At 41.2% G+C, this 15,037-nt stretch overlaps 1 protein-coding gene across 1 annotated transcript in view; it reads right to left on the bottom strand.

Annotated features, from left to right (window-relative positions):
* The window catches only part of LOC138487325 (uncharacterized), a 2,513,852-nt gene that overhangs the window by 781,143 nt on the left and 1,717,672 nt on the right, over positions 1-15,037 (bottom strand). Inside the window, exon 72 of the mRNA XM_069613924.1 lies at positions 12,625-12,732. Coding sequence (XP_069470025.1) covers positions 12,625-12,732 — 108 coding nt within the window. The remainder of the gene's footprint in view (positions 1-12,624; positions 12,733-15,037) is intronic.

Here is a 15,037-nt window from a genome sequence, read left to right as displayed (position 1 = left end):
CATGAGATAGGACATACAGAAAAGATGCCAATACAAATAAACCATTTTATTATTAGCCCATACGAAGGCAACAGGGATGGCCTTTCCTTCTCTCTGTTCTTTCTTTACATCTACACATAAAAAGTACATTCAGTAGTCACGATCCTGAGCAGGCTTGAATAAGAGGCCATAATTCTTATCATTTCAGAACATCCCACAGAGGTCCCTGTAGTTATTCAATTATCCTCACTGACTGTACACATCTAGAACAGCCAGAATATGGACATCGGAGGGATAGGGTAGTGAAAGAGGAAAAGAGTAGAATTAAAGGGTTGGTGCAAACAAAAGTCACCATTCACCTAAGCAGAATACTGATCACCCAAGTACATATAGCGGTCATTGAATGATCCCTTAGTCAGTTTATAGTCACCCAAATATCTCTTTTTTGGTTTTGGTGCTTTTTGGTGGTCAGGCCACCTAATATCGCCAAAACAATGATACAAGAAGAAAGGGGTGCTAAGAAGCAGTCTTTGTGGTTGGCATGACAACTGGAAATCCTTTGCCATACAATTGCCCCTGCACAAAGTGTTAATTCAAGTTGTACTATGCAGATGTAATCCAAAAGTGGCTTGTTTAAAGTAATTTCTCCCAATCAGGACTACTGTCACATGTCACATGTCACCTGTCTGTGTGACTTGCAATGCTGGAGCCACGCCACTGAGTGATCTCTTTTCGAGACGCAGATGAAGGAACTCTGCCTCGCAGGGGGAAAGCTAATGCAAATGTAGAGGCTTCACCGGTAAGGGGCCTGAGACTCCAGGCATCAGATGCAGGCGGATTGTGGGACATTGAGCATTAATAAGGGTGCCGGAGCCCCTCGCTATAAGCTGCAGCATTACAATGTTTTTTACAATTGCGCTGTAATTGGGCATGTGAATGCATTTGGAGGTTCAAGGGCTGGTAAAGAGTTACAGCAGTCGGAAGGGCTTGCATGCTTTCCAGTGCCAAAGGACACTTTTAAAGAGGGAGCCTTTGTGAAGTTACATGCTGGGTCTGAGAGGTATGGCCTGGGATTTGTGCATGCAAAAGGACTGGTGTGGTTTTTTAGCTATGAGAGTGGCTTGCAGGCCCTTCCTGCATGGAATGGGCATTGCATTCGGTGTTCTTGTGGGTATTGTAAGCAGTTGGGGTTGTCGGACGTCAGGGTGTCTCACAGGCTTTCCCGCGTGGTCGGTAGGTCTCGTGTCTGTTCCTGTCCTGCCCACGATTGGTGCGGGGGTTCCCTCTAGCCTAGGTTGCGGATTTGCGTGCCTGTTGCAGGAGGGGTGGCTGCTGCAGGCGGTTCACCGCATGGTGGGGGCCCACAGTCTGCTCCAGCGGCTGAGGGGCCCCAGGTGCCACCCAATAACAAGGGGACGTTAGTTGCACGATAACCATTTAAGGTTGTTAATGTCGGTGACTATGGGGAAAATACTGCTCGACTGAACCATATTTTTCGGGGGTTTTGTTCAATGTAAGGCTAGAGATTCATCGTTGATGCTCATTTCTTTTAGCAAAATATTGCTGCCAATGAATTTTCTTCAATTCTATGGGCTGAAAGAAGTCTCCCTCAGGTCTTAGGTCCCATAAAATAGCCATAACATGAAAGGCAATACTGTAATACACCTTCTCTATACTTACCATGTGGCCCCCATGCCGTGTGTGATGCCACCAATCAGTCTTGGCATATTAGACAACAGCCGATTTACATGCTAGGATTTATGGATTTGATGTCTGTATGCATTTATGGAGTGATAGACAACAAACCTAGTTAGCAATGAATGGGATGCAGTACAAAGATAGGGCAATACAGAGAGCAAACGGGAGAGCTGGAACACACAGGTGTGAGAGGAGGAAGTGGTACTGACAGGGTGCTAAGGAGTGAGGAAGTGTTCCTTGAAGATGTGGGTATTCAGTTCCTCCCTGAAGTGCAAGAGAGCTGTGGCCTATCTGATGTACATCAGTGTGCTACTCCAGAATCTGGGTGCATTGCAGGAGAAAGCATGTTCCTGCATCTGGCAGATTCCGGTCTGGTGATGCTGTCCAGGCTTCCAGAAATGGTGAGATGTTCATCCACATAGGATGGCACTGTTTTATTCATTGCCTTGTAGGACATGCAGGCCCTTTTGAAGTTGCTGCATGGTTGGAAGGGTTGCCTTTGCTATATGGGTCTTGAAGGCAAATTTGCCAGTGATGATAATGCCGAGGGATTTAACCTTAGGTGAGTCCAAGAGAGAAGCCATCTAATTTAACTCACCCAGACTTTGATTTCAGCTTGCTTTCTAGAGCCCGTAAGGAGGGTTAATTCTGTTCTCTTTATGAATGTGGACCTGCAAGTCCCTGCATGCAAAGAGCTGTTATCTGAAAAGTGAGGGTGTCTGAATGAGTCACATTGGGTCAAGACCCAGCTAGGTGCCTTTAGGGATTATAATCTATTTTACTCTTACATGCACGCTTCCAAGTCCAGACCTGTGAGAAAATCTATGCTAAGTTGTGTTGACAATAAAATACACTTTAAAATCAAGGGTGTTCCTAGGTTTGGAAAAGATTGGGGGATACACTAATGTTGGGATTGCCAATAGATTGCATGGCTCGAAAAGAAAGAACACAATAAACAGGATTTATGGGGTTGCATAAGAGAGTGGAGTGGGAAAGGGAGTCCAAAGAGGGTTTACAACTACAGAATACATTGTAAAATTGTTTTGTTGCAATGGCTAATGGGTGACAATCAAATGTGTTTGATTTTAAAGAAAAAAATGTATGTCAGCTTGGAACTGCCTTTTCAGTGTTGGCAATTAGATGGCACTTTAGTGTCATCTATAAACAAAATTATTGCATTAGAGTACAGCTAGGGACGAAAGGCATATTAGGAGGGATACAATAACTTGAACGGGGGTGACAGGAATACAAAACACTGACAGAGCCTTTTTATGTATTTTATTGTCTAGAGATGGTGTGGCTCAAGCCGATATATGTCTGAGAAAATTGGTTGTTTGTCCTGAAGAAGGTTGCCAAACAAAGAGAGCACTATTGATGCTGCTCGTTGAGAGCAACTGAAACACATGTCGACGTGAGGATCTGTGGGAACAACATAACACAGACTTTTTGTTACCCCAAATTGATGGGGAGTTCTCTTTAATAATTGTGTATGTTTATAAATTCAACAAACATTTGATTGTTTGTTTATGTATGGACCATTATCCGAAAAAACAATCATGAAAGGGTGTCAAAGAGAGTATGAATGTGAATGAATGAAAATGAATGAGCCACAATGTTTTATTGAAATTGTGTTTAATATTTGTTTTAAATTGTTTTTTGAATAAAAAGAAAGTCTTGGAAAAACAAAACCAAGCTGTAACACAAAAAATGTTTCTGTATTCTGTCATCCTCTTTGTCCACTGGTCCAGTCCTTCTCTTGTTTCTGATTCTATAACCTGTAGCACTAGGGACATTAAGGCAGGTACCCCTTTTTTTGCATTGTATGTGCAGCCCATGGCTGTAGGGGCAATTATCATGTTGTGGGTGACTAGTTAGCCCCAGAATAATGGAAAACGTAAACATTTTTTCGTTTACTGACGAGCACTCCCGGAAGCTCCTAGGAACACCAGCATTATTGGCAGATGCCATTGCAGCTGTTCCCGTAGTTGGAGGTGCAGACGACATTGAAAAAATCACACAGAAAATGAAAACATTAACAAGAACTGATCTCCATGGTAAATTTATGTTGGAGTACCTTAAAGCAGGGATTATCCCTGAGGGACTCCAGGTAAGGAACACCCCGAGGATATTTGTTGACAACCCCAAGTTCCAAAAGAACTTCAGTGGGGTTGGCAACAAATGTTCTCGGGATTGGATCATTCTCATAATTGAAATAGCTGAGGAGGAAACTAAGAAGCAAGGAGACGAATTGGCCATTTTGGAAAAAGCTTTCTTAGAAAGCCAAACCATTCAAGATGCGAAAAAACAGTTAGAGGATTTAGAACAAGAAATTCAAAAATTCAAAAAGATAAATCTTGATCGTAAAATCTTTAAGCTTCAGAAAGATGTGGCAAACTATATGGAAGATAAAACATACCCATATTTAAAAGAAGGTTTCTTCACTACTCAGGCAGGAACAACTAACTACAGAAGAAACAATAGATTTGCCACCTTTTCAAATACCTCTGGTTCATCGAGCGGCTCAGATCCGTCATTGAACAACCCAGGGACAACAGGCACAGGTGGAAGAGGACAACAGCAATTGGGTTTTTACCGAGGCAATCAGGGAGGCCGTACAAGACAAAACCAGGGACGCTACAATCAGGGACCCGGGATGAGAACCTGACAGTGGTACCAGAATCAGTAGGTAACCAAGATAAAATACCTATCATTAATCTCTCCACAATGGTTCTCAATCCCATTGAATTGCAAATCCTGTCAAAGGGTTTATCCTTCATTCCTACTACAAAGGCAGATCCTTTCACTATTGAATTGGAGCTCCACCGCTTCTTTCAAAATATACGTTTAAAACACTATTTCAAAATATTTTTACCAAATCAAGAAACTGCGGAACGAGGAACAGCAAGTATCAATGAAGAGATACCCAACAGGACTGGTCTGAAGATAAAACCCACGTTCAATCCTCCACCCTATACCTGTCCTCCTGAGATAGTGGCTTTTGAGAATAAGGTCACCAAAGAAGTTCACTTAGCCATAAAAAAGAAAAACTTCAAACCTGATAATCTGACTAGAGCAGAAAGGAACAGCTTAAGGACATTGTGTGACACAGATGGCATTACGATCAAGCCCGCAGACAAGGGGGGTGGGATAGTTATCATGCAAACTACCAACTACGATAAAGAATGTCACAGACTTTTGGGTGATATAAATTCTTATAAAGTCTTAAATCAAGACCCAACTATAAGATTGCAGGAAGAAATAAAAAGTCTTACCTACCACGCTTACAGGGAAGAATGGATCAGTGAAGGGGAGAGACGCTTCCTCAATAAAACTCACCCAAAAAGGGCAGCCTTTTACATCTTGCCCAAAATTCATAAAGACAAAACTAACCCACCTGGATGACCAATTATTTCGGCCATAAATTCCCTTCTTGAGCCACTATCAGTGTATGTGGAGTTTTTCCACAAACAGTTTGTTGCACAAATGCCAAGCTACATCAAGGATTCGACCGCAATGATAAAAATCACCCAAGAAATTAACTGTCCTACTGGAATGATTCTCGCCACAATGGACGTAGAATCGCTGTATACAGCGATACCACAGCTGGAATGCTTGGAAGTATTGAGTAAACATCTAAACACATGAACTACACCACACCAACCACCGACAGCATTCATACTTGAATGCTCCAGACTGGCGATGACTGAAAACTTTTTCTTATTTAAACAACAGCTATATAAGCAATGTAGAGGCGTAAGCATGGGGGCTATGTTTGCGCCGGACATAGCAAACCTGTATATGGCAGACTACGAAGATAAGTTTATATCAGGACACCAACATGCATTACAAACAATTCCAGAACTATGCCAACACCTGACGGGTTGGCATAGGTAAATCGATGGTATTTTCATCACATGGACAGGAGCCTCTGAATCCTTGGCAATGTTTCATCAGTGGCTTAACAGACAGGATACCCATATTAAGTTCACTATGGAATGGAGTCTGGTAGAGATGAGCTTTTTGGACTTAATAATCAAAAAAGTTGGCATGACCCTAGAGACAACACTATATAGAAAACCAACAGACCGCAACACTTTGTTGCATTACTCTAGCTTTCACCCTGAAAGCCTACGGTATAATTTGCCCTATAGACACTTTTTACAGATACGTCGCAACTGCAGCACCAACCAAGAATTTATGAAACATTCTAAACAGTTGCAAGATAGATTGCCGGAAAGAGGATATCCGAAACGATTGGTAAGAAACAACCTCAAAAGGGCGAAAAACACCAGTAGAGATCTGTGCCTCAGTCACCAGCCTAAGAAAAAAGAGGAAAGATTGGTCTGCGTTACCACTTACAATCCTGTAAGTAACAAGATCAAAAAGATAGTGAACCATAATTGGGACTTAGTGAAACAACAGGGGACCCTCTACAAGAGACCCATGTTTGCTTTTAAAAGAAACCAAAACCTTGGTCAAAGACTGGTACGTACATATGTTGAGCCAAAAAATACCCAGACCATCATAAACCAATGGGGCTTAACACCCGTTATTGGTCACCAAAAATGTGGGGGATGTGTTGCATGTCCAATGGCGGAAACCAGGACAGAGTTCAAGTACAGAAAAGTGAAATTGCAACATAGAATGCATACCAACTGCGAAACTAAGAATGCCATTTTTATTATTAGATGCCCATGTGACCTACTATATGTAGGCTAGACAATCAGGGAGGTAAGACAACGGATCTCGGAACACAGGTCGTGTATACGGAACAAGCCCCTTGTAGAACATTTCATCAAATATGGACATAATTGACCTGGTTTGTATTACAGGCACTTAAACCCTCAAACAGAGGTGGAGACATGTCCGCCCTACTACACCAAAAAGAACAACGCTGGATCCATACCCTTGACACGGTAAAAAGAGGTTTGAACCTGTCAGTGGAATGGAACCATTTAATCTCCACCATGTGAAACATCAACCAGAATAACTAGACAAAAGAGAAGCAGAGAGCTGATACACCATATGCATTATTAAATCTTGCCTCTGTGTGCGCTTTACATATATATGAAAGCTTGAATCATTCTCCCGAACCACAATATTCTAATGTGGATTCTGTCAGGTATATACTGACAGGTGAGGCATGTTCCACCACGAGCCTTCCCCCGTACTTTTGTGTTTTTGTACATCTTTATATTTTTCTATACTTGGCAAATATGAAATAGGCCATTTATAATGAGTGCAATGGGCAATTAATAAGCCTATGTGGTATTTAGGCTTTATTTGTCATGCCTCTTTATATATGCAATGGCAGTTCGGGGATTCAGTACCGTTTCTGTTTTCATGAACAGAACGTTGCTGTTGGTAAAGGGAACTTTATTCCCTGAACCTTTCATTTATTTTTTATAGCCAAATGTAGGCGTTTGCCAATACCTCTGATAATGTATCACATATAATATTCTGGGGATATAAGTAATTCGTTTTCACAATATTTTGCAAGTATCCTGAAATCATCTGTATAAGAGGACAACAGTCCTCTTTCTACTTCTATGAACAACAGGAATCGCGTAGCTGATACAAAGTGATCGCGAAGTACAACTACCATTTGTATTGTAGACGCCGCACACAATACACGGAGGGAGACTGTAGACATCGCGCATTTCACACCGAGGGAGAGTGTAGACAAGGTGCTACAGGTAGGCACACAGAATACAGACGCTCTAACACTCATGATTGGATGAATCACGGGGGCAAGGTGGAAATAGTATACTAGCCAGAGACAACAGGATGCTGCTTAGAAGGGACAACTGGAATGGGGGAAATGATAAGCTGTGATGTCAGGCGGCAGTGTTGAAGTGCATTATTACACTGATTATGTGCAACAGACCATCTTGGCACATTAGAAGCTACCGTGGTGCTAACACAAGGAATAGGATAGACCCGTGTTGGGTGGGCTGTAGGAACCTACGCAACTGTAAGAAAAAACAGACAGAGCAATAAGTGCTGGACAGTGTGGGTTTGAAATAAACTGGGAGAATCCCACGCCAGAAAGAAAGATCTAGGAAAATAATAAGGATATATTACATGTGCTATATTATGGCCCTATATTAATGGAGATACCATCCCATTATATTCTCTGTAGATTGATGTGGAATAAAGAATCCTATCCCTGACTGCATAAAGGAAGAGTGAAGAAGGAGGGGTCTTTCCCTGATTTAACATCAGAACTTGAAAAATCCTACATACTGAAGAAGCTAGACTGACATTGTGATATGTGGCTGTTGCTGCGCTGAGTAAGTTACAGACAATTAAACCAAAAATCCAATCCCAATGGTTTTCCGTCCTTTGATGGTCACCATTACTGTTGCAAAAATTCTGCGATCAAATGTAATGATAACATGAGGTCATTTAGAATTCTTTGAATTTCTTGTTTTGCAATGAACAGATTCAAGGTCAATTATCCTCAAGAATTGGACTGAAGATGTGCTGAAACCGAAAAAATCACATCTTTCATCTCCTTGCCCATTGGACAGGAGGTGAGTTAGATGGAGCTCAAATCTTGAGAATACCATTCATTAAAGTAATATGTTAACAAATAACTTGAATGGGGGTGACAGGAATACAAAACACTGATAGAGCCTTTTTTATGTATTTTATTGTATATAGATGGTGTGGCTTAAGCCGATATATGTCTGAGAAAATTGGTTGTTTGTCCTGAAGAAGGTTGCCAAACAAAGAGAGCACTATTGATGCTGCATGTTGAGAGCAACTAAAACACGGGTTGATGTGAGAATATGTGGGAACAACATAACACAGACTTTTTGTTACCCCAAATTGATGGGGGGTTCTCTTTAATAATTGTGTATGTTTATAAATGCAACAAACATTTGACTGTTTATGTATAGACCATTTTCCGAAAAAACAATCATGAGAGGTTGTCAAAGAGAGTATGAATGTGAATGAATGAAAATGAATGAGCCGCAATGTTTTATTGAAATTGTGTTTAATATTTGTTGTAAATTGTTTTTGAATAAAAAGAAAGTCTTGGAAAAACAAAACCAAGCTGTTACACAAAACCTTTTTCCATATTCTGTCATCCTCTTTGTCCACTAGTCCAGTCCTTCTCTTGTTTTTGATTCTATAACCTCTAGGACTAGGGACGTTAACACAGGTACCCCTTTTTTTGCACTGAAAACATAGCTGCCTATAAAGTAACAGTGAAACCACAGTTATAAATTCAACCTGATGCAATAAAAACAGTCAACATTCTGCACTTCATTCGCTGAGCAATGCAGCATCCCAGAATGCAGTTCTGATATATACTAAACTGTCAAATGTTTTGTTTCCTTTGTATAGAAATGCTAAAGACCATGAGTAACATTTTATTCAATTTATTGGGATGAATGTAGAAAATTAACAAATAAAAGTTGTAATGTCAGTAACAATAAGCAAATTTAGCTTTAATGTTGTGGATTTACAGCCGGATTACTGCCATACTCGTGATAAACCCTAGGTTATTGCAGTGTCTCTGTCCCAAACTAATATAAAATGCAAAGTATGTTGTGGAATTCAGTACTGAAAAGATGTCATTGTTCAAGAATAGGATCAAATCCATATTTGCTTTTCTATGTTTATTATATACATTACAGCCAACATGAAGCCAGTGGGCATGTTCCATACCACTCTGGTGCTTTAACAAAGCACGTAATCCAAGATTACTGACATTCTAAAATTAAAAGCAAATCATGTTTTACTAGTATACAAACTAGGATTGATTTGACTAGTATGTGATCCATAGTCCTTTAGTGATTATTAAAAAAAATATGGTATTATTATTATTGTTTTCATTAATTGTAGCTTTGTAAAACACCAACCCTGAACACATTTCCATTGGATCGCTGAAAGAGGAAGGAGGGGGACAAAGGTTAGGGGAAGAGGAGATAGGTGAATCTAATTATTTACAGCCTTGGGACATTCCAGATAAGTTAAGTACAAGGAAGGGAGGAAAGAGAGATGCAATCAAAACAAGTGAAACACTATTATTAATGGAATGTTAGTAGAGATGTGCTGAGTCAATCCCAGGATGTGCAAATCTGTCAACAAACATACCGTTTTCAGTGACACCCAAAATATCACATAAGCCACCTGCCAGTGTCACCAGAACCTCATCAGCAGGATGCATCAACAGTTGTAGGAGAACTTAAAAGGAAATGTCTTCAAATATTTTTCTAAACTTTAGATGATTGTCCAGTGATTTTAGGATGATGCGGGGGGGGGGGGGGGGGGGCGGTGTTTGAATCGTCCAGTGCTCAATAGCCTGTCCCTGAATTGCTTCTTCTTTATATGGGCTGGAATGAGAGTAAAGGTGTTTTCTGACCTTAAGGCCCTGGAAGGATGATGCTTGATGATTATTGGTTGCATGTAAACTGACCCAGCACTCCAACTAATATGCAGGATCAGCATAGCCGCCTTATGTTTGATCTCTTGCAGATGATGAATGAAGTATTAGGGGAGGCTCAGGTACAAACTTCTCCAGTAGTCTATTCAGGAGAGCACTAAGTCCCTGGTCACACCCATTTCATGAAATATATTTAGGAAAGGCAAAGTGCATTTTAGCCTATGGTGAATGAAAGTGTGATTTCCTGCTGATGTCCTGTATTTGTGTAGTAAGTAGAGCAAGCCATCAAAGGTAATACTTGGTTATTTGCGGCTTTCGCAAGTGTTGGTGCAGTGACAATATTTGTGAGCGATTTGCGTTTTTTAAAAGAGTTGGAGCAGTGACAATATTTATGAGCAAGGTAAAGATAAAACAGGAAGGTGAGGGAGCCCAAGTAGGTAATCTCTGTCCTTGACGTATTAAGGACAAGGATGTACTAAATCTTACAGTCATCAAGGCTCGACAGACAGATAGCCATGGATTCTGATTCAAGGGTCACATTTTCTAGTTTGAAACCAATCTAGGTGTCACCCACAATAGGCCGTAAAAAGCCAATGGTGAGCAAAGAGTTTTGGGTGACACTGCCATCTAGGTGAGTGACCTAGGAGAGCAATGGACAAGACCTCACTTGCAGCTCTCTGTCCAAGAGAACAGAAGTAATCAAATTAAGAGCCCAACTATTGACATCAAAGAAGACCTCCTGGCGATTGAGAAAGGTGGTATAGTTCACAGTGTCAAATGCCACTGACAGGTGAAGGAGGATAAGGACGGTGGGGTGTCAAGGTCTAGAGATGGCAGCAGTTCATACCTTAAGAATAACAAGGCAGACTGTGTCCCTCTGATAGGCTGAAATGAATGAATGCTGTATAGTAGGTTGTGCATAGTGCTCAAGCTGTTGGGTAAACATTGTATCAGCAATATTCCTCAGGAAAGGGGTGTTGGCTATCGACCGACCTTCCAGAAGAAGCCAGTGCTGAGAGAGCCATTGACCAATGCTGGCAAGTTGGGTGATGGAGAGGCAATATTCTTCTTGATCATGTTTGCCAAGCTTGGGTGTGACTGCTCCGTAGAAGCCCTGATTTATTAGACAGTTTTGATGATCTCCAGATGGGTCAAGTTGTAGAAAGAGGTGAAAGTAGATTCAGGGGTGTAGATGGGATGGAGAGAAGGTTAGAGGGCAGAGGGACAAAGCTGGTTGGAAATGGGAAACTGGATTAACCTCAATATCCCATGAAAAAAGCATAGGTTATACAACAAGTCATCAGAAGCCTTGGAGACAAATGAGCTTTCAGGAGTGAGAGTCAATTCCTTATAGATTTGAAATACATATGCTGACATATTCAGTGCTGGCATAGTGCAATTGTTCAGGTAGGCTTTCTCCTCCACCTACACAGAGGAAGGGTAGCCTCTGTCAGCTTACAGATCAAGAAACAAGTCACGCAAGCACCCCTTCTTACAGATATAGCAGGTGGTCTCAGGTAGGCCAGGTAATGAGGACCTTGCAGTCACAATCATCTGAGAAGCGACATGGATACGAATTGCACAGCCCTTCACGATGGTAGGGACTGAAAAAGTCCAGAGGAAAAAAGACAATTGGCAAAAAGCCCTCCAAGGTGTCAGCTTGGCAAAGCTCCAAGAACAAGCTACAGCGAAGAGGAAGAGTTCCAGGAATCCAGCTTCGACAAGGAAGTCTCACGGAATGGGAAAAGCGAGGTGAAGATCCGAGGACTCAGAAGGAGAAGGAAAGAGGATTCAGGAATGGAACGAGAGAGGAAGGAAAATGGATGAGGAAGGAGACAAAGGAAACAAGGGCAGCGTCTACAGGAGGACCTGAGTTGCGACACATAGCTTTGAACTCACGGCGCAAATATATGGGATCGTAGACCGGGTGGTGCCATCTTTGATAACATCTACTCTGTTTGCATAGGTGCGCGAAGTGGTACGTGGAGGAAAATGCATCGTGGAAGACGTCAGCCTTGAAAAAAGGATATGCAGTCCCGAAAGGAACGGGATCTGACAGCCTCTACCATGCCTCTGACTGAGAGCAGACCTACCTCCATTTTCCATCCAGGCCCTGTTTTTCCCTTTCTAACAATTCCTTATCAAACCAGTTGTTCCTCTTTGTGGTGTCTTTACTCTCTTGGTGATGATGGGGGGCCAATGGTTGAGGTTCCTGGTGATTTCATTATATAGATTGGGGAGTATATCTTCATTGTAATGACCTATTTATTTATTTTTTTAGACTTCATACCTTTGTCGTGGCTGTCAGTACCAACAGGCCGTATTGGCAGCAGTCTGCCCTTCTAAAAAAATGCATGACTAAACAGATTAACAGATGTTTAAAGGGAACTTTTAGCAGTATAGTGTGAAGATGAGCAACATGACTTCTTGCACTGTACAGAGGATTTGAGGTATTTACTAATTTAGACAGCAATCAGAAAATCAAAATTACTTAGAGGAATTGTATAAAAACATCTTTTAGACAAAGGAAGGGTGAATATCATCATTACCGAGATTTTCACGGCCTTCTTGGTCTCCATTAATGGCAAGCACATCTGGTATTTCACTTTGCTCGGGATCTTCCCAAAAGAACTGCACAGCAAAATCGATTACTCTTCCTGTAGCAAAGACAAAAAGATAAAATCAAGACAATGATCGTTTAAACGTTTGGTTTAACCACTTCTACAAATGCACCCAAAAGGCCTAAAAACTGTTGTGTCCAGACATCCCCAAGAGTTTAAGGGGGAGCTTGGGATTGGTCACAGGACTTAGTGTCCTGTACCACCTTCCACATTTGGAGAAGTATGTATGCCTTGTAGCAAAATGAGAACACTTTTTTAGGATGGATTTTTATAGGATGACAGTGTCCTGTACAACCTCCCAAATTAAGAGATGTATATATGCCTTATTGCAAATTGATATCAATTCTTTAGGATGGCTGCATACCTCCTATGGGCACTGAAGGCGATTTTCCTAATTTTCACAATTAAACATACAAGGCAGATGGAGTTCTATAGGTTTGTGTATTTTCCCTGAAGACAATTGCAGTGCTTAATATTATGCATTGTATATTTGGTTCTATGTCTTACCATCAACGACCGTTGTTTTGAACATTTTATTTTTTCATTTTGGGTGGGTTCCCCCAATCCCTCCCGCCTCCACCTATGTTTTGCTGTTTGCACCCCCCAACTCCTTAAATCCCCTTTCCCCCCAAAAAATGAATTCAATGTGTTTTTTCAGCAATAGATTTTTGGCAAAACACCTGTCGAGAAAATGACTGTCGATGATACAACGTTGTACTGTATATTTTGAGAAGAAAAAGTAGCTGTGGTTGGATCACTGGTGATAATGGCGCTGATTTCCCCATTATCACCAGGGATTGAACCACAGCTACTTTTTCTTCACAAACCTCCGGACTTCAGGAGCTCTGTCTCCCAGGAACCCTGGAACGGCTGCAGGAAGTACCTTACACACATGACTCACTAAAGAGATCAGAGCAGGGATCTGACGTTTCCTAAAAGCTCTGACCTTCCCCATATTTTATGAGGTTAGCGTTCATTGTTAGTTACATCAGACTAGATCAGAAATGCTTAATTCTGATAGCCTATAGACTTGCATAGGAGTTGTATGCATGTTAGACATGAGAACAAATTCCCATAGATTTTTGAAAAGAAGTCCAGTGAAAGCTATGGGACAATTGAAATCTATGGAGTGAGGACATGATTGCAAGTTAACGGGGAAAATATAAACAATTATACATGTGAACAAGAAGACAGCTATATGAGGCACAACAGAGGGGATTATCAATAAGCACCAACACTGTCCGTCTTAAACTGCTGACCCTGAAATAAAAGCCTGTCTGTACCCTTTGTATGTGCATTTGTATTTATTTGAAAGAGGAAATTGGGCATCTATCAGAAACACTGTACATCAGGTCATCAGCAGTCATTGGAACAGTCTGCTCACTGGCTGCTCTAAGAATAACAGCAACATAAATGGAAGCATGATCTAGGTGGTGATGTTGGGTGAAGGGCAGATAATGGAATGGGAGGAGCACAGACTGGCACTACAGTGATAATACAGTATATCCAGTTATAGACAGTTATGTACAGCTAATGAAGGGGTTAGGATTGGGCGGCAAGCAGTGAAGCAGACCTTTTTTTAAAGTAATGTGGATGGCATGAACTCTAATTATGCTCTTGATCTCATAGGGGAGGTCATTTGAAAAGCTATTCTGCAGAACATCCTCTTCGTAAAGGTTTGGTGTTCAAACAGAATGTGCATTATGGGAGAAATATATTAACAAATCAATCTATAGATTTAACTTGACTAAATGTTAACAACCCTGCGGATTAGAAAGCTGGTTTGATTTTGTGATGACATTAAGATGAGCAATATGTATTAACACGTTGCAATATGTGGTCTTGATTCAGCCTGAAGGAAATAGAACATCATAATTAATGAAGATTGACATGCTAATGTGATGGGAAGAGTAATACGTGAATCCCCCTTGTATCAACTAGAAATAGCAGGAATAGCACATTATGTCTAAAGTGGATTGGTGCATATGAAATTAGCTAATATTTAAACTTTTAAGTACAATGCAATGTGTCTGTGTGTTCCAATTTAGTACGAACAAATGCACTGGGACTCATGACCATGTGTGTACCAAGGATTTTCACTATAAAAAGGGTATAAGTGTAATAATATGCTTCGTCTCTATAGAATTCACTGGCATAGCTGTAACCAACTGTACCGCTGGACCCCACATGCCTTTATATAGCTGTCACTCACAATTGTTGAGCAGTCACTCGTCCACATGACACCCCTTAGTGCATGCACAAGCGGACCAGTGGACGTCTGACTAATCATGTTAAATGCACCACAGGTGGAAACTATGCAAGGGACTAAAGAGTAGTGAAG

The sequence above is a fragment of the Ambystoma mexicanum genome, chromosome 9, assembly GCF_040938575.1.
Source record: "Ambystoma mexicanum isolate Mex_15411 chromosome 9, UKY_AmexF1_1, whole genome shotgun sequence".
NCBI classification, from domain to species: domain Eukaryota; kingdom Metazoa; phylum Chordata; class Amphibia; order Caudata; family Ambystomatidae; genus Ambystoma; species Ambystoma mexicanum.
Note: the sequence above shows the minus strand (reverse complement) of the source record. Positions and strands in the feature narration are given on the sequence as shown.